This window comes from Podarcis liolepis (genome assembly GCF_965112155.1).
Source record: "Podarcis liolepis genome assembly, chromosome: 6".
NCBI classification, from domain to species: domain Eukaryota; kingdom Metazoa; phylum Chordata; class Lepidosauria; order Squamata; family Lacertidae; genus Podarcis; species Podarcis liolepis.
Window position 1 is genome coordinate 32,519,255 of NC_139559.1, and position 22,462 is coordinate 32,541,716.

Here is a 22,462-nt window from a genome sequence, read left to right on the forward strand (position 1 = left end):
GTTTAAAACTGGAACTGTTGGCTCTGTGTTGTGCAACTTTCTCCTGGTGTCCTTGTTTTCAGGTTCAAGTCTAACTAAGGCTGAGGAACCTATGAGATGGACATAATTGACAAGAGTAAAATTTCAATTTTTAAGTGTCTCATTCTGGTATAAAAGATTCATAATACAGCATAATTATTTAAACTCAGCTAATTAGTTCTTTTGAAGACAGAAGTGCCTGGCGTGCTCTGGTCCATGGGGTCACGAAGATTCGGACACGACTAAATGACTAAAAAACAACAACAACAAGTAGTTCTTTAACACATAATATGTTCAGATTTAATCCAATGCCCTGAGTTCCCATTATTCAGAGGCTTTAGTAGTCACTGAACTTACCTAGTCTTCATTTCGGGCATCAAAGGTGAAAATAAATAAATAAAATCCAAAGCAGTGGCACATAACCAGTGGGGAAATGATTATAGCACAATCATTACTTCATCTTTTCATTCTGAACAGTGAGCATTGATTCGCAAAATTGCAAAATTCATCTTAATTGTACTATTAACTCCTGTTCACACCAACAATTATCTGTTGAATGAATCAACTTCTATTTATTCATTCCTCACTGCCCTCCACATTACAACTGGTGAGATTTAAACAGCCTTAGCCTGCCATGTTAGTTTCAGATAACTGAAATAAGAGACAGGATGAAATTTAACCAATAAAATCTTATTTTATGGTTTAGTGTTGTTTTTATTTTCAATTATATTTGGGAGGTACCATAAGCTTTTTAGTGCTCAGGACCTCTAACAGTCTTGATCTGGCGCTGGTCCTGATCTTGCAGGTAGTAAACATAGTTGCATATTTTTGTATCCATAACAAATGAATAGTATGGCAAAAGGAAAGAAAATGGCATTTATGCCCAAATATGTGTGCACACGTTTGTCGCCTAAAAAACTGAACAATAAACACGTTTTAACAGAAACTCCTCAGTTTGTAAATGATCAACATTGATATAAAGATTTTAACAAAAATGTTGGCAAATAGAGTACAAGTAGTGATACTGTCTATAATAAGAAATGATCAGGCAGGATTTATATAAAAAAAAAACCTAGGCAAACATACAATACAATATTAGACCAGTAATAGATTTAATAGAATTAAAAATAAAGACCAATTTGTTATCTTATCATTAGATGCTGAAAAAGCTTTTGATAAAATTTATAAACATTATATGCAGCATGCATTAAAGAGATTCAGGTTTCCTTTGGATCATGATACCATATGATATACCTATATCAAGTTAAAGCAAATGGCATTATGTCCAAAACCTTTCCCCTATATAGAGGAACTAGATGAGGATGCTTCCGATCCCCTTTTTGTTTAATATCTGCTTAGAACATTTGGCCTGTGGTATTAGACAACTTAGTGAGATTTGCAGAACAGTTCACAACTCAGCTGAATATAATTTTGTTTTACTTGTGAATGATATACTTTTGTTTATTACAAAATCTCACACTAAGGCTACTTAGTATACTAAGGCTGATGCAAACAATATACTTTTGGTCAAATTTACTGGCTACTCTATTAACTGGCTTAAATCAGAATTGATGCCAATAGGTGAAAAGGTGCTCACTTTTAAGAAATTGAAATTCCATATTTGTTCAAAATCCATTAAATATATAGGTATTTTAATACCAAATGACATAACCAAGTTATGTAATATTAATAAAATAATCAAAAAGGTTTCTTTAGATATTAATAGATGGGAGGTACTTACCCTTTGAGGAAGGGTGAATGTTCTCAAAATGAATATTATTCCCAGACTAAACTATATTCTGAAAGGAATTCCAGTTCATATTCTGATAAAATATTTCTTTAAAAAAACCCTCCTTATTAAGGAAATGCCTATGGGCTTCTTCAACTCCCAAGATTACTGTTATTAAAAATGCAAGTACAAATTAAACAAGGAGTATTTGGCATTCCAAAATTGAAATTATATCACCAAGCTTACTTATTGTCAAATACTAGTTACTGGAAACCCAAAACTAGTGATACTTTTCTGACATGAACAATCCTAGAATATACATATATAGGTCAGGTCTTTTATTAGGGATCAAAATACACTAAAACCCAGGATTTGCCTGAAGCACTTTTTTCAGTTAGAAAGCTATGGAACATTATGTCTCATAAAAATGCATTTGACAATTTTCCCTATTCTAAACTGACTTTGTGGGGAAATCCTACTTTAACACTTTGGTGGGAGGGGAGGAATGGCAGTATGGAATAACTAGATGAATGTGGGTATACCGTACTAACTTTAAACCAATTGATAGATGAGAAAGCGACTATATACAACAGCAATCTGCTGCAGGTGAAATAAGGAAAATGCTGCTTTGAAAAATACGTTTTATGCAATGTCCGATGCTTATAAATTTTTGGAGGAACGTATTAAGTTAAATATTACTTTGGACAGAAATTAAAAACTGTCAGATGAAAGTTCTAAACCAACTATATATTGTTTGGCAGTGGGTTGACATAAATGGACTTTTTGTGTCCTTGCTTCCGCTAGAAAACTGATATTGATACATTAGAAAGATAATACCATGGCTCCCTTGGAATGATGGATATTCCTACACTTGCAACATACAGATTGCTTGTAGACGTAGATTGTGTATGGATAAATATAAGGATATTTGGAATCCATTTACAGAAAAGCATAATGTTGTTATACTCATTAGAATAATTGTTTCACTTCTACACACACACACACACACACACATTTACAGATTGTATTATACCACAGTTTCAAGTAATTTTCTTTTTGTTTAATTTTGTTTTGTGTTCACTTTTCCTCACCTTTTAATTCTCTTTCTCTACTGAAAAGTTTCAATAAAATATAAATATAAAACATAGAGAATACTGCATTGAAGAACCCATAGAATGGGTTAATTCTCTAGTCATAGTCCTGAAAAAAGATAAGCATCTATGGCTGTGTCTGGGTCCTAAAAAAGCTGAATAAATATGTTAAAAGAGAACAATTTCCGATACCCGCTAGTTCAGGGGTCTGCAACCTTTAAGACAAAAAGAGCCACTTGGACCCGTTTCTGAAGGGGGAAAAAACTGGGAGCCGCAAAACCATTGCGACATTTAAAACAAATATATCTCCGGAGCCGCGATCTGACAGCGGGCGGGAAGGTGACGTTGATACGGTGCGTGACTAACGCACGCACTGCCCCCATGCGACGTCACAGCCAGTACAGCGCCTGCCACAGTGGGGAGTGTCGGGGCACACAATGCGCCTCCTCCCCTCGCTAGTATCCGCCCCGGAGCCGCGGCAAAGGTGTAAAAGAGCCACATGCGGCTCCGGAGCCGCGGGTTGCAGACCCCTGCGCTAGTTCTTTGGTCAAATGGTTAAAGGGCGGCATATGCCAGCATCCAACGGTAAAAAAAACAAGGGAGCTTCACGGTTTCATCTTAGTCCTGGAAACACCCCTCCCACGATGTTGCTCAGTTCTTCTCCTGCAGCAGCTTCTTATAAGGCTTCTGTGTTATTCTTGAATCAATTAGATTAATCTTCTTCTGTTTATAGTATTGAAATTTGGATTTTTAAAATATTATTATTATTATTTGCTATTCATTGTTGTTTAGTCGTTTAGTCATGTCTGACTCTTCATGACCCATTGGACCAGAGCACGCCAGGCACTCCTGTCTTCCGCTGCCTCCCGCAGTTTGGTCAAACTCATGCTGGTAGCTTCGAGAACACTGTCCAACCATCTCGTCCTCTGTCGTCCCCTTCTCCTTGTGCCCTCCATCTTTCCCAACATCAGGGTCTTTTCCAGGGAGTCTTCTCTTCTCATTAGGTGGCCAAAGTATTTGAGCCTCAGCTTCACGATCCTCCTTCCAGTGAGCACTCAGGGCTGATTGCCTTAAGAATGGATGCGTTTGATCTTCTTGCAGTCCATGGGACTTTCAAGAGTCTCCTCCAGCACCTTAATTCAAAAGCATCCATTCTTCGGTGATCAGCCTTCTTTATGGTCCAGCTCTCACTTCCATACATCACAACTGGGAAAACCATAGCTTTAACTACCGTATATTATTATGAAATTGTTACTGTTATTATGGTTTCTGTTGTTGTTTTGTTTTTATCAAATTGATTTTGTGGTGTTTGAAATGTATTCCTATTTTCTTTGTTAAGACATTTTGAGCATGATTTTTTGTGAAAAAGCAGCATACAAATAAAATGAATGAATGAATGCCTGTCCCAAATAATCAGAACTAGCGGCAAAATAAAACAAAACAAGACTAACATTATTATTGTCAGTTTGTATTTCTTAGTAGAGAAAGTATTGATCTAATGTGTAGAGATCTTTCCTAGTCTAATTACGGTAATTCAAGAGGGCTCTGGAAGCTTCTCTGTGTGAAAGAAACAAGCAGAAGGTCCATGTTTGGGTTATTCCTTCAGCTTCCTTAAACTGGTTTTGTTATCTCTTCTGTCAAGGTCATGCGGGCTGTGATATTGAGGCCAGAAGGAGCCTGGGTTTCACTTTCTCTTTCTATCTCTCTTTCCTTCTGGTGTGGTGTTCTGTATATAGTATGTTTAGTGTTAAGGTTTAGACTTATTATAAGTTATTGCAAGTTTAAGTTAAGTCTGCTGCAACTGGATTTCTTATAGACAGTGCCAATCCTGAATGTACTGGATCTGTGACCATTATGCTCATGTTGCCTGCAATAGCAGTGAAGCTCTGCTGGATGAAATACAATTGCCTCTGGTCTATTTTTTTGGGACTCCTGCAACCTGTTTAAGTTTTTACTCTGCTAACTATATGTCAGAGTTCTGCTCTGGATCAGTATCAAGTGGAATTTCATGACAATTATTTCATAAAATTTATACACTTCTCGATTATAAAAAAACCAAAAAAAATCAATGGATGTTATGGGGTTTTGAGGATACACAGAAAGGCTGTTGAATGCAGGGCACTGAAGCAATGATTTGTAGAATGAAAAAAAAAGGAAACTCAATCATGAACACCCTTTGTCCGCCTCAAAAGTGAAGTAAGCATAGTCCTCCACCTCACGTGTGAGAATTTGTTTTTGTTTTAAAAAATGCAATCACTTTCGTCATTCATTGAAGGAGAATTATTGGTTGAGAGGGTATGGGAGGATATAAGTATTTTTGGCACAGAACCTTTTCACTCAAACATGCCAGGGTTTGGTTTATGATCCTGGCTTGATGCTGGCTAATTTGGGAGCAACAAACCTGGATGTTGGGTTCACATGTCATGGGAAGCCAAATTAATGAAAGCTTCTCATTCAGAGCAAAGCAGAAGAGGCTCTTTGCCCTAGCACACGGTTTGTTCATAGCAAACCAGATAAGCCACGCATCTCAGCTTATTGCGACATGGAAATGCAGCCATGTTAGGTGCTTTCGTGTTGCAATGAAGGAAGTTAAACACAACTCTCCAACTAAAATCAACAGCTCTTAAAAGTAGTGCATGGCTATATTTCATCCTCTGTTTTTTCATTGAAACATATCTTTATTAGGCTTCAAACTGACATCAATAAAGGCATTGCAATGGTATGAATAGGTAAGTGGAATACCAAGATCCCCCCCTCCTTCCCCTGCTCTCCAGAGTAGGAACTGAACCACATTTTCAGCTAAATACGGTACCAAAAATGCTCATGTGAATGTGGGGGATACCATCTTAGTGGAAAAGGTTATGAAACAGTAGCATATATCTATAAAATCATCTGAATCCTGTTTGCCGTACATGACTTTCATGCTTAGTGAGTTTTTCCATTAATGCCGCTGTCCATACTTTTCGTCTCTACATGAGTAGTTGCAAGTGTTCTAGATGGATTGGTGATGAAATGAAGTATTTGGTGGATATAGAACCAACACATCCTTCCCTCTCCCAATTCAGTCGACAACTGGTCACCTATTAAAGGGAGGTTATTGTCACAGACAACTCTAGAGAACCCCGCATTTCCCCTTATGCTGAAGGGCTGACCTCCCTCTTTGCTATAAAATAGTGAGTGGGACACAAAAGGGATGAGTGGTGAGATTGGGAGGCACTAACTTGGAGGTCCAAGAAGACTAGACCCAAAGGTGTGCAGTGGTGATTGAGTGCAAGAGGCTTATGGTAGATCAGAAACGGCACGGATGAAAATCAGCTGAGGTCTGCTTTGTAGTATTGCTTTTCAGCTTGTTCAAGTTGTGCATAATTCATCCCTCATGATCTAGTTTTCTGCTTGTTTTTTAAACATCTCCTTAATATGCAGAATCTTTCTCCCAAGCACCACAGATGAATTGGTGTTGCTTGTGTATTTTTAGGTTTCCTTCCTTCTTGCCACAATTAATTAGCAACTGTTTCTTGATTAGCCAGTCACTTTAATGATTACTTGTAGTTTTTAAAAGGTGCTTTATGTTTTAATGTTGTATAAAAGCATTTCTATAACTACTGATATGGTGGTTATAGAAACACTTTTCTAAAATAAATATATTGTCCGAATTGTAAATCCACTAGAAAACGATTCCATTGGTTTCATATTTTGTGGCCAGCTTTCGTCTTCAGCTGTTAACACAGTGGTGTGAAAATAATTTATTAAAAATAGTATCATCTTTTCTCAACGCAAACATTTGACTGACCACTGATCAGAATGGAATCCTGTCAAAGGATCTATGTAAACTAATCAGAACTCAAACACTGAACCTTTTTCCTAGAAATGATTTATTAACCATCTGCACAGCAAGTTATTCTATGAATTATTTCAAAATTAGCTGTTCAGGGTGGGGATGGTTCTGGAGGAGAAAATTCAGGAACAGACAAAGGACCAAATTATTTACATAATATAAATAGCACAAATTAACCACCTCATCACTTCTTTCTGATTTTGAGAAGTCTCTCAAGTTGCCTGCTTAATAAGTGCTTGGAAGTGTGTCCCAATGAATAAAGTGAGACTTACTCCTGAGAAAACCTAAATAGTATTGGGCTGTCAGTCAATCAGTTTGTCCTTGTTCACTGCTTCTGGCAAGTTTTTTCTTTTGTGAGGTCTCTTCAGAACGTCCACGCTTTAGCTGCATTTCCATTGGATCATCCACATCATCTAGAAAGGAGGTGAATACCATATTACTGCAAAACTGCTCAGAATATGTACACTAACTAAAACTCAAAGCCTAAGTTTCACTGGTGAAGAGATGGAATACTCTTTTTATGTCTCAACGGAAATGTCCCCTTGGTCAAATCCAATAGCGCCTGACTAAATTAAGGGAGCACTTGAAATGTATTTGCAAATAAAATACTTAGGCTGGGTACCAAAAGCTACTTCAGGCACACTCAAAGACTTGAGTTTGCCAGGAGGGATTTTTTATTCCTCCACCACTGTTTTCCCCCCCCCCTTCTTCTTCTCTCTCCCCTCTCCACCACCAGTAGCATCTAGCTTTGAAAGTTCCCTCCATTTCAAAAGTGATTTAACATATTGTGAGAAAGTCTCACTGGGCATGTAGAACCAATTGTGAAAATTTTAGAATCCTGGCTTTAATATCTTTAAAGATACATAAACAATATTAACTATGCCTCCTGGAGGAATTAGTTCCTTGTACTTTCTAAAACATGTTATAATTTTTTTAAAAGCACACAGCAAAATACTGAACAATGACAAGTTTAGGAAGTAAAAGACATGTAATGACTTATTTTTCCCAAGAGAAAATTTCTAAGAATGTTCCCCCCCCCCTTAGAATCTTGCGAAAAGAAATCCATTATACATTTTCATACTTTTTTAGCAAAGCCTTTCCTGAATCTCCTTACAGCCTCTGCCATTTGGCATTCCTTTCCTTAGCATCACTCCTCATTATCAATCTCTAACCTCCTGTGTTATCCATATATAATGCAGATTATAAACTGTCTGGGCAGTGATAAAAACAAAAGGCTAAGGGTGACATCTAACACTGAGCAAATGGATTTCTGCTCACACAATAGGATTTTCCTTAGCCCTGCTGCCCCCCAGCCCTCTGGAGCAGATTTTGGGGGAGACAGTACATTCCACCAAAGGTGCCCGTTCCACTAGGGGCAGACATAATTGGATTAGTCTTAATTTTTTCTGAGGCTCCAAAAATAGTCTTGAAAGTGCATAAACAATGCCTGGAGAAATCTGTGAGGGGACTGAGTTCACTTCCCACGAAGAGCAGCAAAACTATGCACAATTTGCACATATGTTTTAAAGGCAGAATGGAACCTTTCTTAATAAAGAATTTGAATTACCTAGATGCAGATTATAAAGAGAGATCTACAACATTGTTACTTTTAATTGTAGAGATGCTACCAGGCTTTTACAGTGGTACTTCGGGTTAAGAACTTAATTCATTCTGGAGGTCCATTCTTAACCTGAAACTGTTCTTAATCTGAGGTACCACTTTAGCTAACGGGGCCTCCCGCTGCCACTGCCACACAATTTCTGTTCTCATCCTGAAGCAAAGTTCTTAACCTGAGGTACTATTTCTGGGTTAGCAAAGTCTATAACCTGAAGCGTCTGTAACCCGAGGTAGAAGAGTTTGGATTTGATATCCCGCTTTATCACTACCCGAAGGAGTCTCAAAGCGGCTAACATTCTCCTTTCCCTTCCTCCCCCACAACAAACACTCTGTGAGGTGAGTGGGGCTGAGAGAGTTCAGAGAAGTGTGACTGGCCCAAGGTCACCCAGCAGCTGCATGTGGAGGAGCGGAGACACGAACCCGGTTCCCCAGATTACGAGACTACCGCTCTTAACCACTACACCACACTGGCTCTCTGTACTATGGTTAGATATCAGAATCAAGAGAAACCCACAATCCCTGTCAAGTTGGAAGAGCTCAGTACCAGCCTGCAGACACACCTCTTGTGAGCTGAGCTGTTTTATGCTGTTCTTCTCTAACCTGTTTCATCAGCTGTAGATTGTGATCACTGACTTCTTTGTGGTTTACAATAGGAAAGGGATAATCTTTACCTAATGGAAAACATAGGAAACAATGACAGAAAGGAAACAGCATTACTAACAGTAACTCTTCGAATTAATTGTATCAGATCTTGGTAGAACCTTTTCAAATTCCTGACTGAATACCAAAATGGGATTCCATCTCCAGCTGCAGGCAAACACACTGGCTTAATAGTTAGACCAAATAAACATAATGGGCAGATAAAGGCAGTCATGGGAGGGAGGGAAGAAGGGCCCTTCCTTGCTAAGTCCCTGAATGAAGAGAAAGGACAGGATTTGACACCAGGGAAGCAGAAACTTCAGAGCTGCTAAGGTGAGCTGGGTGCAGTGGTAATGGTACTTGGGAAACAGAAAGCTGCACTCTCATTGCAGCCCAGGTAATAGAGGGACATGTCAATTCCAAAGCTGGGAATCTGGTCATCTGCCCCAGCAATGGGGTCATTGGAAGTGAGGCAGTGCAACACAGTATGGTGATGGGGATACCTTCTGAGAGCCTGCCCTGACTGGAGGGGACAGACAGAAGGATAGGAAGCTTAGGTACTGAGAGGGAGGGGGAAATATGGTAAAATCAGGGAAAGCAGGGCCCTACTCTGCTGGGTACATAGTGAAAATTTATTATGTTTTGAGTATTACCTATAATGCAGCCTGCCTCTATCTGTGTCTCTTCTGGTGCTACCCAAGGTTCATAAATGTACTGGGAGGGGAAATTCTTCAGCACTGGGAGGTATTTTCTGAAAAATATAATTAGCACACACCTTGTGTTGTTAACTGTTTCTATATTATTATTATTATTATTTAACTCTGGGCGGCTCCCAATCAAGTGTTAAAAACAATACAGCATTAAATATTAAAAACTTCCCTAAACATGGCTGCCTTCAGATGTCTTTTAAAAATAGGATAGCTGCTAATTTCCTTGACATCTGATGGGAGGGCATTCCACAGGGCAGGCACCACTACCGAGAAGGCCCTCTGTCTGGTTCCCTGTAACCTCACTTCTTGCAATGAGGGAACCGCCAGAAGGCCCTCGGTGCTGGATCTCAGTGTCTGGGCTGAACGATGGGGGTGGAAACGCTCCTTCAGGTATACAGGACTGAGGCCATTTAGGGTTTTAAAGGTCAGCACCAACACTTTGATTTGTGCTTGGAAATGTACTGGGAGCCATTGCAGATCTCTCAGGACTGGTGTTATGTGGTCTCGACGGCCACACCCAATCACCAGTCTAGCTGCTGCATTCTGGATTAGTTGTAGTTTCCGGGACACCTTCAAAGGTAGCCCCACATAGAGCGCATTGCAGTAGTCCAAGCGGGAGATAACTAGAGCATGCACCACTCTGGTGACACAGTCTGCAAGCAGGTAGGGTCTCAGCCGGCGTACCAGATGGAGCTGGTAGACAGCTGCCCTGGACACAGAATTAACCTGCGCCTCCAAAATGACTCCCAGGCTGCGCACCTGGTCCTTCAGGGGCACAGTTACCCCATTCAGGAACAGGGAGTCCTCCACACCTGCCTGCCTCCTGTCCCCCCAAAACCATACCTCTGTCTTGTCAGGATTCAACCTCAATCTGTTAGCCGCCATCCATCCTCCAACCGCCTCCAGGCACTCACACAGCACATTCACTGCCTTCACTGCTTCTGATTTAAAAGAGAGGTAGAGCTGGGTGTCATCTGCATATTGATGAACACCCAGCCCAAACCCCCTGATGATCTCTCCCAGCGGCTTCATATAGATATTAAAAAGCATGGGGGAGAGGACGGAACCCTGAGGCACCCCACAAGTGAGAGTCCAGGGGTCTGAACACTCATCCCCCAACATCACTTTCTGGACATGGCCCAGGAGAAATGAGCAGAACCACCTTATTATTATTATTATTATTATTATTATTATTATTATTATTATTATTATTAATGCTGCCCTCCATCTGAAGATCACAGGTTAGTTTACAGTAAAAAACCACAAAAATACATAACATAATAACAAACATAACACTATTCCCTCAATTTAAAAGATTATAGATTGTTTAATTAGCCAAAGGCCCAGGAGAAGAGGAACTTTTCAGATTCAGGACAGACAAATGGAAGTAATGCAAATTTAACACAATGCCTATTTAATTTACAGAATTTGCAAGTTGCCTGCTTAGGCCACCTTGTAAAATATCATTGGGAGAATGCAGATTCGCAGAGAGAACTTGCTCAGTCCAGCCCTTCATTTATGAGGTGCGGATCAGGGGAGTTTGGCCTCTTAATACATACTCTCCGAATTATTCCACCCTTCCTGCTTACCTTCTTGTGGACATCTTGAAAGGCATCTGATTGGCTACTGTGGGATGTGGACAAGATGAACCACTGTTCTTATCCAACAGCACTGCTCTTACGGTTTAAAGCATGATAGACCTTGATGTATCAACCATGCGTACTCACCGGATGTATTGTCCTTCGGGATCTGTGCGCTTGCCAAAGCGAACAGGACAGAAAATGCGGGAGTACTGGTGGAAGAAAGCACTGGCTGACAGCCACATCCAGTTCCCTGCATTCACGCTGTAATCTGCATCCAGAAGCAATTCTTCAAACACCTGTAGTTGAGGAGAGCCATACCATTAAAATAAGAGACACTGCAAAGTTGGGCTGAATTGAACCCACATGAAATTGCTGGCTCTCCTCAAATTGCGGGGGGGGGGGGTGGATTTTGCAAACCTGGGTGGTAGTGTGACTGGGCAAGATGTTTCAGGGGAATCCTAGGAAGCGAGGAGCTACTGAATGGACTTCCTTTCCATTTCCCCCCATTGTCTTTTTGATTTGTTTCAAAGCTGCCAGCAGCAAGAGCTACGGCTTCCCAGCATGCCTCAGGAATTATGTCTATGCTGGCAGTGCAATCATGGGATTTAATGTCCCTGTGAAAGCCCCCTTCCCCCCCCAAAAAACCCCCCCCAACAACCATGCACATAAAAGACTAGATATATGGGACAAGTTTAAGTTAGAACCTTTCCCTGTGACATCAATGTGAGGAATTATTATTAACCATTCAATCATGTAAGCCATCACTCATATTCTGAACTGGTATAGATTTACCGCCTTAGAACTATATGTAATTTTTACACTGATTTACTTAACAGTGGAATCCTATACGTGTCTACTCGTATAGCAAGTATATTCTGCTGAGTTCTTCACAAGAGAGTGAGCATAGGATTACAGCCTTAACCCTTTTTCATTCCAAAGGATACTTGCTGTTCACTCAGATCAAAATTATGTTTGCAATGAAGTCCCCCCACCCTCCGTTTGCCAAGGGGAATGCTAACATTAAACACTGAGGTTACTTTCAGATTCCCTAGAAAGTCTGCATTTTACAGGACTATGCCAATCAGGGCAGAAGACAAAATAAGTACTGCAAACCTCCATTCCTTCTTCCCAACTGATCCATAGGTCTCCACGTGTGAGGAAACAGGCTACTGCGTGGCGAGCAAGATGGTGGACCCAGCCTTCCTGATGGAGCTGAGTCATAATGGCATCAATCCAGGGAAATCCAGTCTGTGCCTAAGAAATAGAACAATTTCAATTTTCTTGATCTGCTCAGATGTGCTGCACTCCCACCTTGTAACTCTCACAATAGTTGACATTCTCTCTTCTTACAGAGACTAAGGACCGAATGGATGTGATGATAAATGCACCATTATTGATTTATTTCCCGTATTTGTAGTCTGCCCTTCCCCCAAAAGTCCTAGGGCGGAAAAACATAGCAGAGGAAAAGCATCTTAAACCATAGCATTTATATAATTCCAGCATCAGCAAAATACTGGAAACAATGGCCTCAGAGTACTAAAACAGTACAAAGAATCAACATACCGTTTTCCATTTGTGGAGTTTCTCTGCATCTTGGTACCATTCTATCTGAAGACAGATGGGATTCCCAACCATTTTTGTAAAGTTGGGTGTTGCTGATGCTACCGTATAAAAGAATTCCCTCCACAGTAGTTGTCCTTGAAGAGATACTGGTGGCAGGGAATGGTTCTTTGACTGTAATATTGATAATGGAAGATGAAAAAATGGGAAGCATGATTTAGCTCAACAATTTGTAACATTTAATGGGGTTTCAGCACTGAAAGCAGCAAGCCAGAACCTTTCACAAGCTATTTTGTTCTTCCAATGTTTTATATATGCAATTGTTTTATGTTTTTATTGTATTGTAAATCGCACTGAGATGCCTCATGGAAGAGACTCAGAGATGAAATTAAATATTTCAATTTATTTCCAAGCCTATTATTGGATCCTATTACCTTGACGTGCTTAAAATGGAATCCTAACACTTTATAAAGCAAACTATAAGTATTTTAAAACCTTATGAATTGGGCAGATATAACAAATTACACCTTTTGCTTTAAAAAAAATCAGTATACACAATTGTACATACAGTATATTACATCATCTTAATCCAGATAATCCAATCAAGGCATTTCTTGGTAAGACCACTGATCTAGATGGAGATTTACAAAAGGTTTCAGATGGGTTTCACTGCACTCGCTTACAAATTCAGGCATGGAACTGGGAGATACTCTTGGACTCTGTTAACTAGGGAGGTGCCTTTCTAGGAGTGCCTTTTACCAGCAAAGACTGGTTCACCAACTGCAACCCTAGCTGCAGAAAGAAGACCTAGCCTCAATTACATATACATGACTCAAGCTTCACCACGGGCAATGAGCAAGCATGCAGCTTCCTGGACCAAAGATTGCAGCTGCTGTGCTCCTCTCCCAATTCTCCTACTGCTGGGCTGCCCACGGCTAAGCCTTGGTTTGACTTAGTTTTACATCTGAACACATAGTTACTCTTGCTCAGTCAAATCACAAGCTGTAACCAAGGTTTGTTCTTGATTTACTCCTCAGGGTTTGTCTTGGGAAAAGAAACAACGAGCTTGGGTTTGGAAATCGCACCAAACCAAACCATGACCTAACCCTGGTTAGCGCAGCCGGACTGGAGGAACGATGCAGTTGCCATGATATTCACTCCCGGAATTCTTACATTTCATCATTTGTGCTAACCCATGGTTTGCATTAGTGTTATATGTGGACTGGACCAGTGGTTACATCCAGCCTAGAGTACTGTAATGCTCTCTATGTAGGGCTGCATGTAAAGACAATCTGGAAATTTCAACAGGTGCAAAATTCAGCCTCCAGCATGCTTATGTGCAATAGGCAGTTTGAGCATGTCACACAACAGTTTTGCATCAGTTGCACTGGTGAACCATTTGTTTCTTGGCTTAATTTGAAGTGCTAGGACTGACCATTAAAGCTCTGAACAGTTTGCGACCTGGTTATCTGAAGAACTCCTACTATGCCTATACGAAACTGCTCAGGTCCTAAGATTGGCCTCCCCTCAGACCTGTCACTAAAGTTGAATGGGTTGCTGGGTACTAGGGTCATGGACCTTTTCAGTGGTGGCCCCACATCCGTGGAATTCCCTCCCCTGAAAACTCCACTTGGCCCCGTCTCTTGTAGACAGTCATTAAGCAATCCTTAAAGACTTTTCTTGATATTATTGATGGCCTGGCCCCTATATACCTTTCTTTCTTTCTTTTTTTACTTTGCTGGTGATTTTATCATGTTTGTGCAAATGTTTTGGTTTTAACATTTAATATGTGGGCCTGCACTAAAAGATGGGGTAGAAATAATAATATTTTTTTATTTATACCCTGCCCTTCCCTGTTCAGAAAACTGGGCTCAGGGCAGCTAACAATAAATTTAAAACACTTAATTGTGATACAACAAAAAACAGCATAAAATACAGTATAAAAACATGAATAACAATAAATTCAAAAATCAAAAATCAATTTAGGGGAAAATCCATCCAATATGTTAAATAAATAAATCATGCCTAGCTGCTGTAGGAAAAATAACATGCTTTTTCTGGGAATGGAAATTTGTCACATTTCCTTGCTTAACATGTAGATAAGCTGCATACTGCAAACTTACCTGAGCATAAATTTTTGACAGCCTGTGAAAAAACATTCGAACTGATAAACAGCCCAAGCTGAAATAGGGACTCAAGCCGGTAGTACTTGGAAGCAGAGAATTTGGGATTGTTCTTGGCTTAGCAAACTTTGCTACCCAACCCTAAAAAGAGAAACACAAAGCAGAAGAAGCACAGCTGCTATGGAATGACAGCTGTGCTACAAGTGAGGCAGTGGGTTCTATAAGCAAACCTTATTCCTCTTTAGTTTACCTTTGTATGAAACCCTTTATGTAAGCCACCTTTGATAAAATTCAATGGAAAGGGCTAGAAATAGTTTAAAAACAAGCAAATCTATAGCATGCCTATGCTCCATGCTAAGAACACAGCCTCCACACTAGCAGTAGTGAAAGTGGTGCCATCCACATGCTGTGAACTACAACTCCCATCATCCTTGACCAATGATCACACTAGGTGGAGCTGATGGGATTTGTTGTCCGCAACACCTGGAAGGCACTTATTTGGCTATCCTTGCTCCACACTATAGTTATGTGCTGACAAACCTGAGCCAAAACAAGTTCAATACCTTGCTACGCAAAGGGCTTCCTCAGCTGATATTCGATTGTCAATGTGTATAACAGGTACATAAGTAATTGTACATGAATGATTCTCAGTACTTGTGCCAGCAGTCTACATCAGCTGTGTTGTTCTCGATACCTTTCTATTTTCACCTAAGGATTGTGTTATACAGGAACTTACAAGAAGCAGCAGCAAGAAAAGATAAGAGAAGAAATGTGCTCGCTTCGGCAGCACGTATACTAGAAAAGAAGAAATGTATTAGTATTGGAATTAGCCTCATAGGTTATACACCGTACATATGAACCAAATATGTTGCACATACTGGGCTAGACCTTTATGATAGGAAATAACCAGTAAAATTTTCAGAGTTATTATCGTTCAATCTGTTGCGCTTTGTGTACTGTGACAAACCTGAGCCAGCATAATATAGTGGTCAGAGTGGTAGTCGTTAGAGACCCCAAGAGCACTATTGCACCCATGGGTGCCGCACTGGTGACCCATGATATGCAGAATAAAGATAAATATTGGAAGGCAATTTTTAAAAAGGAAACAAAAAGCTGTGGGACTTTCTAGATGACTTCAGATATGAATTCTTTAGGAGATGGAAAGTGGCTTGGATTTAGATTGTTCTTGCAAAGGTGATCAGAAAGACTGCTGATTATCCTCTCACAAACAACATGAGAAAGGACAGATACACCTTGAATTAAGTCTGACCTGGTTTTTCAGGTGCTCTTCAAGTCGTTGGAGCCCATTAGTTTCCCCTCCTCTCCAAGATGACTTGTACTCTTTGGAAAACCCAAGATCCTCAGGGAGAGGCACCCTGTAATACTTGGCCAGACCCACTTCAGGGAGAGGACTGAGTTTTCTAAGAAGGAAATAAAGAGACTTATTTTGAAAACCAAATGTTATATCATAATGAGGCAAACAAACACAATCAGCTTGTTTTATCACAGAACAAGTGAATGCAGCAGAAAGTGTTGCTTGTTACCACCACTGGAAACCACCCACGTCCTAAAGCCAACAGAAAAGAAAGAAACATGACAGACTGGAATAGCTGCCTCCCTTGCCTTCCTATCTTTGCACAATCAGGCCCAACATATCATGCTATGTTTCTAGGAAACACTGCAGTGGTCATGCAAATTAGTGTCCTGAGATGGGCTAACAGGATTTCCACACCCACAACCCTAGTGGGGATGAGAGAAGGATTTTTAAAAATTATTATTGTGCTGTAAATAATTAAAGTACATTTCCCATGGGTCCATGTGGAAAGCCTTGGTAATTAAAATAAGTTGTAAAATGATCATCAATTCATAGCCTCAGTTCATACTTTTTGTACATCTCTGTATTCATGAGATCGACAGCTGGTATTGTGCTAAGTTATGCTTACCAAAAAGAATCTTTCAAAACATGCCAGTATACTGAGACTGTCTGGCCGTTTGAGATCCCAATATGTCAAGTCATAATCAAATCCATTGTATGGATAGATTTCAAATTCAAGTATTTCACCGCAAGGCAGATTTTTCAAATTCTGATACGTTCATAAACCCTGTTGGGAGTCCCAACACTGGTTTTCAAATGTGATCATCACAAGTGGAGAGTTTACTAAAGCACTACCACAATATCCCAGAAGATAATTATGTAACAAAACCAAAAGTAATTTGACTCTCAATTTGGACATTATAAAAACAAGAATCACATCAATCTTTTGATAAGTCACATGGATCAAACTTTTTTTGCTTTGCAAAAAATACTTATTGCAAAATTATTTTAGATTGTCTTTTGTAAACCACTTTAGCTTGAATAGGTGGTATATAAATGTTCTTAAATAAATAAAATCATTTTACTGTGAGCCAGCTATTCTTAGAGGAAAATTTTTATGTTCTAGTGGTACAACTATTCCTTACTGTGAATTCTCAGCCGTAATGTCTTGCACAGGCATCTCGGGATCTCCAAGCACTGTTAGTATTTGAAGAAACCTTTTGTACGTCAATGGTGGTGTTCCTCCGTTTAGTTCCACAATCCTGTATAACACAAGATGATTACACTATGAACAGAAACCGCCTGCAAAAGGATGGAACTTGGGTGACAGTAGAGGAACTAAATTTTCTGTAAAACTTTGTTCAGTGATGTTTATTCCCTAATGTGTTTAGCACTGCAGCCTAAACTCTTCATTTTAATGTCTGCGCTCATAATACTGGCCAGTTCTGCAGCAGAAAGGAGTGAAGATCTGCATCAGCAACAGAAACATATCTATGCTTGCAGAACGCAAGCTAGGTTTGCACATTTGTTATACTGTAAAACCACCAATGGCCCCCCAGGAGATAAGCTTTCTTCCCCTTGGTCAGCTCCGTACCGTCTGACGTCATACAAAGTGTGCCCCACCAAAGAAAATACTTCAAATCCCATTTCTTTCCCCATAACTTGGATAGTCTTCTCCATTTCCTTGTAATATGGTTCAATCTCGTCATCGAAAGTCACTTGGGTAATATTCCACTTTTGAACATGTTCCCGCAATACAGCCTCATACTCCCCTTGAATAATCCATAAGCAAGAGTTCAATTTCTTTAAGTTTGTCTGGAGATCTTCCAGAGTCTGCAGGAGAAAATGCCAACGTTTAGTTCCTATTCTAGTTGCAGATGTCAAAAAAATTCTATCCAATAGGTAAACTGGATATACGATTTCGGAAGACTTCAGTGCAGCTAGCAAAGTGGGGTTGTCATGTAGCCGGAGACCCTTCCGAAAAAGATGAATAGTCCGATGAGGCATGTTGGATATTTATTTCACACGTGAAGGAAGAAATGTGGGGAGAATTCAGATCTACAATAATGGGGGGAGAAAAGAAGTCAGGGTTTGGTATATATTGCAGTAGTGTACAGAAATAGTCTGGTAAGGCTGCTAGTTTAAAGAATAAAAAAATTTAAGTTTTATTATTAACTCTTGGAAAACAAATCCATCCTAAGCACAAGCTCACATGTGCCGACTATGGAGACACGATGTTAAACAAAACAGGCCCCAATACTGTGGCAAAATAGAAAGAAAGCCTGAAATTGTTATTTCGGGGAACTGAATTTAATTCAATTAATTATTTTCAATAAATTATTTTCCGGAAATTTGGAAGATCTCAAGGGGCCAAAAAAAAGTGGTTACATCGCGCTATATTAGAAGCAAAAAAAACTTGTTTTGATGAATTGGAAGAGTCGCATAAAGATTCCACTGAGCATATGGATTGATAATATGGACAGATTAGCTACATACAAAAGAACTGCTTGTCGACGCAAAATAAGAATAGATAAATACAAAGAAATTTGGAACAAATATCTAAGTGACAAGGCGGATAACAGTGGGAAATAGAGGGGGGAGAGAGTGGCGATAAACAAGGAGTAGGCATAGGGATATTACTGTATCTAAATTTGTGTTATTATTGTTTTTATGGTTTTTGTTGTACGTGTCTTTCTACCTTGGTGTTTGTACTGATTAATATTTTTTAAAAAAATTAAAAAAGGAAGAAAGCCTGGCTGAAGGAGGAGGAAAGTAGTAAATCCTAAAAGGAAGTGATTTACATGCCAGCAAATAGTTAGGAAAGAAGGAACCAACAGAAGGAAGATCAGGTTCCCTCACCCCAACTAGCTTGGATGTCCCCATGTCCTAGTGTTATGAGGGAGTAAATCTTCTATTCACTTTATCAATATCTGCATATTGCAGTAAACAGCAGAGGAGGTAAAGAGCAGGAAGACAGATTGGGGTTATTAGCACAATGGCATCTAGGTCACAGGAAGCCAAGCAGACTCCTCAGAATGGGAGAAATACCTACGGTACTTAGGTGCAGCTGGAAATTTGGAAAAGCAGCTTTCAAAAATAATTTTCAAAAAGATGGTTTTGATGGACTGACTGCACCCTGACAGAAAACATTCACAACAGATACTCTATTTGTTGCTTACTGTACTATACTTTTACTCTCCAGGCTCAGTCCAATCCCAAGCATGTAGGTGGTTAGAAATCAATGTGACTGCAGATATATTGGTTTTGAAGTCTGCACTGGCATAAATTTATGGTGAATTCAGAATGCAGCTTTCCAGCACAGAATCCAAAATCTAATTGTTCCAGGTCATTATTCTATCCTTGGCCATAGCTCAACGAACACATGCATTTTCATGCATTATATGTTAAAATAAAAAGCTGTAATCGGGATTAGCAACACTTATCCACCAGGTGCAAAAAGGAGAGAGAGAGAGAGAGACCGGAGCTCTTGCACCTCCAATAGTTAGAAGAGGGAATGTCAGCAGGTATATGGACTATGGTGCTGGTGCAGCTCGCATCTTCTACACACCTGTCCAAGGTGCAGATGCCCACTCCTTTTTATCGCCTGTCTCCCTAACTAGTGGCGACTTTCTTCCTCTTGCAAATGCTCGCTTCAGAGGAAGGAGTTTCTTCAGGACGATATCGAGGGAGGAAAAAGGGGTTGCGTTCACTCTCCCTGACTGAGCTCGGGGGTTATCAAATCCGCCGTCGATGCAGTTTGCTTTTTGTCTATGCAGGAAGAGGGACGGGAATCAACCCTGCACTTTTGCATGCAGAGACGCATTCAGCGTCCAGACGCGGAGTGTAGGCTTCGGGGGCAGAGGGGAGAGCCCCTACCGCGACGGGGAAAGGGGGAACCCTCCCAGGGCCTTGCCAGGAGCTCCAGGGGTAAGGAGAGACTCGGTAGCAAGGCGGAGGAAAGGGGCGTCCCCTTCCCATTCAACTCTCGAGAGGCGGGCAGGGGGCTGCTGGGGACGCGGGGTTACCTGTCTCTCTCTGCAGCGGCGCAAGAGCCTTCCGGGCAGCCTCAGCACCAGACCTTCCTCTTTCCGGTTGCGGCTCCTCCAAAGCGGCGGCGGAGGAGCTCAGGGAGGGCGTGGCGGTGGTTCAGCAGTCGCTTTTGCCTGGATATGCGCGGGGTTGTGTTTGCAAGAAGACCGGGAGCCGACTCGGGTCTGGTCTGGGTCTGTTTAGGGAAGCTTTTAATGTTTGATGTATTACTGTATTTTAATATTTGGTTGGAAGCCGCCCAGAGATGGGCGGGGTATAAATAATAAATTACTATTACTATTACTATTATTATTATTATTATTATTGTGCTGCAGCCCTAAGCAGGCAGCAGCAGCAGTGATGTGGGAAGGAAGCCTCGCTGCAAAACGGGAAACCGACGGTCGGGGTAATAAATCCCCGAGGACTGAGCCTGGTGTCAGTCACTACTCTCAGTCAGACCTTGCTTCTCCTGAGGCAGCGTGTCCAGACTTGGGTTGCTTGTGTGACTGGGTGCAGACCAGTCTGGGAAGTGCTGACACCTTTTTTTCCTCCTACGCTGCTGACAGGCAGAAGTTCACCAGGGGCAGTTGCCCACACTGTGGAGAGGCAGCGAGGTTGCATTACTTTCTGCTTGCTTATACAGCTTTGTGAGGGCACTTGAGACCTATCAGAACGCAAAGGTGGAGGAATCCCATGCACATCTGTTTACGTAATATATTTCTAGCTTACCATGCTGTCAGATATCACAACAGTAAAATGATCAGGTCAAATGCAATTGTTAAAACCAAGGTCCTTTACAGAAAACAGGTGGCTTCATACTTCTGATAGTCAAAACTGACTGTCCAACATCCATATGCCAGGGCCAGGGGAACTGTGATCTTTTAGTCTCTAGATGCTGTTGGATTACAATTCCTGTTGGCCACACTGGCTGGGGCTGATGTTGGGAGTGCAAGAACATCTGGTTCCCTAGCCCTGCCCTAGGTGAACAGGATTACTTTTTATTGGACCAAGATAAGTGAATGTAGAGGGCTATAAAATGTCAAATCTTATATACCAGAGAATATACAGTGGTATCTCGGGTTAAGTACTTAATTCGTTCCGGAGGTCCATACTTAACCTGAAACTGTTCTTAACCTGAAGCACCACTTTAGCTAATGGGGCCTCCTGCTGCTGCCGTGCCGCCAGAGCCCGATTTCTGTTCTCATCCTGAAGCAAAGTTCTTAACCTGAGGTAATATTTCTGGGTTAGTGGAGTCTATAACCTGAAGCGTATGTAACCCGAGGTACCACTGTACTTTAAATACTACCCATGCTAAGTAAGCAAATACCTTGGTAACAAAGTATGGAGTTGTGTGTGGGGAGGAAATAAATTTCACAATATTAATGTGGAAATATGCATATTTCTTACAGCCCGCTAGTACCATTTCATATTTAAAAATCACATCTGTATATCTTTTATGTACATGGTAATCATTAACATGCTGAATTATAATGCTTCCCAAATCTCTCTCAAGATTCAGAACTCATATTTTTTTGTGATCCAAATCAAAGAAGTGCCCTGGAAGGGAAGGCGATGACACTGTGCCTCTGTCTCTTCTGACACACTTTAAGTGGAATCAGGAGGATCAGGACTAAATCCTCCCAAAATGTTGCAAATGTCTTAGGCCTGTTCTCCCAGTTCACTTGGAATCATCTTCACAGGCACAATCTTCAAACAACAAACTCTGAAGCAATTCCACTGCAAAAAAAACTGGACTGGTTAATTGGCTTAAGAACTGAACCCCAAATGCACCTTGTAGTGTTTACCTTTTTCTGTTGAGGTCTTTTGACTCCTGCTGGGAATCCCAGGATTATATCCTGTCACACAGTTCAAAGCTGTTCACAGGAATTTGACTGGCATTTATGTGACACCTGGAAGCTTCTGTTATGAGCTTGCCTCACACACAGTACAATAACTAGGTCACTATGGGCAGAATGTAGGTCACTCTAAATCCCTTCTCCTTCCTCCTGGCAAAAGCTGCAGCTGACTAATGCCCACTTAAAAGAGTACAGGCATGTGATAGGCATCTGGTTTAAGGAGCTATGCAGATTCTATAGGCAAAATAAAATGAAACCTAGCATTGAAGCCATTGCTATTCCTACTCAAAGTAGGCCCACTGAGTAGAACACAGTTGGATACAACCCTTAATTACATGCTAAATACCTGGGGGGGGG

The 22,462-nt window shown here is 40.7% G+C and overlaps 1 protein-coding gene and 1 long non-coding RNA gene across 7 annotated transcripts; one reads left to right on the forward strand and one right to left on the reverse strand.

The window, feature by feature from the left end:
- Window positions 1-6,692: 6,692 nt before the first annotated feature.
- Window positions 6,693-22,173, reverse strand: LOC310709227 (cryptochrome-1-like). Of its 6 annotated transcripts, none has more exons than XM_083508565.1 (11): window positions 22,055-22,173; window positions 17,815-18,278; window positions 17,366-17,482; window positions 16,176-16,326; window positions 14,906-15,046; window positions 12,786-12,956; window positions 12,336-12,476; window positions 11,367-11,518; window positions 9,583-9,680; window positions 8,851-8,961; window positions 6,693-7,086 (listed from the first exon to the last, which is right to left on the reverse strand). In XM_083508565.1, the coding sequence occupies exons 2-11, from the start codon at window positions 18,225-18,227 to the stop codon at window positions 6,980-6,982; spliced, it is 1,602 nt and encodes a 533-aa protein (XP_083364691.1). In that variant the 5' UTR covers window positions 18,228-18,278; window positions 22,055-22,173; the 3' UTR covers window positions 6,693-6,979. The 6 variants fall into 6 exon arrangements, with proteins under 6 accessions (XP_083364691.1, XP_083364689.1, XP_083364690.1 ...); XM_083508563.1 differs by lacking the exon at window positions 22,055-22,173 and adding an exon at window positions 20,246-20,350; XM_083508564.1 differs by lacking the exon at window positions 22,055-22,173 and adding an exon at window positions 19,789-20,221.
- On the forward strand, window positions 20,377-22,020 carry LOC310709258. Its single transcript, XR_014527429.1, has 3 exons — window positions 20,377-20,466; window positions 20,816-20,929; window positions 21,763-22,020. It is a non-coding gene; the product is annotated as an uncharacterized lncRNA (long non-coding RNA).
- Window positions 22,174-22,462: the final 289 nt, after the last annotated feature.

What these genes read in the sequence shown, in the direction of transcription:
- LOC310709227 (XM_083508565.1), bottom strand. Translation starts at nt 18,227, where the DNA reads ATGCCTCATCGGACTATTCATCTTTTTCGGAAGGGTCTCCGGCTACAT. An exon ending in TGTCAAAAATTTATGCTCAG is followed by an intron (nt 12,957 to 14,905) that starts GTAAGTTTGCAG and finishes TCAATATTACAG; the next exon opens with TCAAAGAACCATTCCCTGCC. An exon ending in AACAGCTCAGCTCACAAGAG is followed by an intron (nt 7,087 to 8,850) that starts GTGTGTCTGCAG and finishes CCTCCTTTCTAG; the next exon opens with ATGATGTGGATGATCCAATG.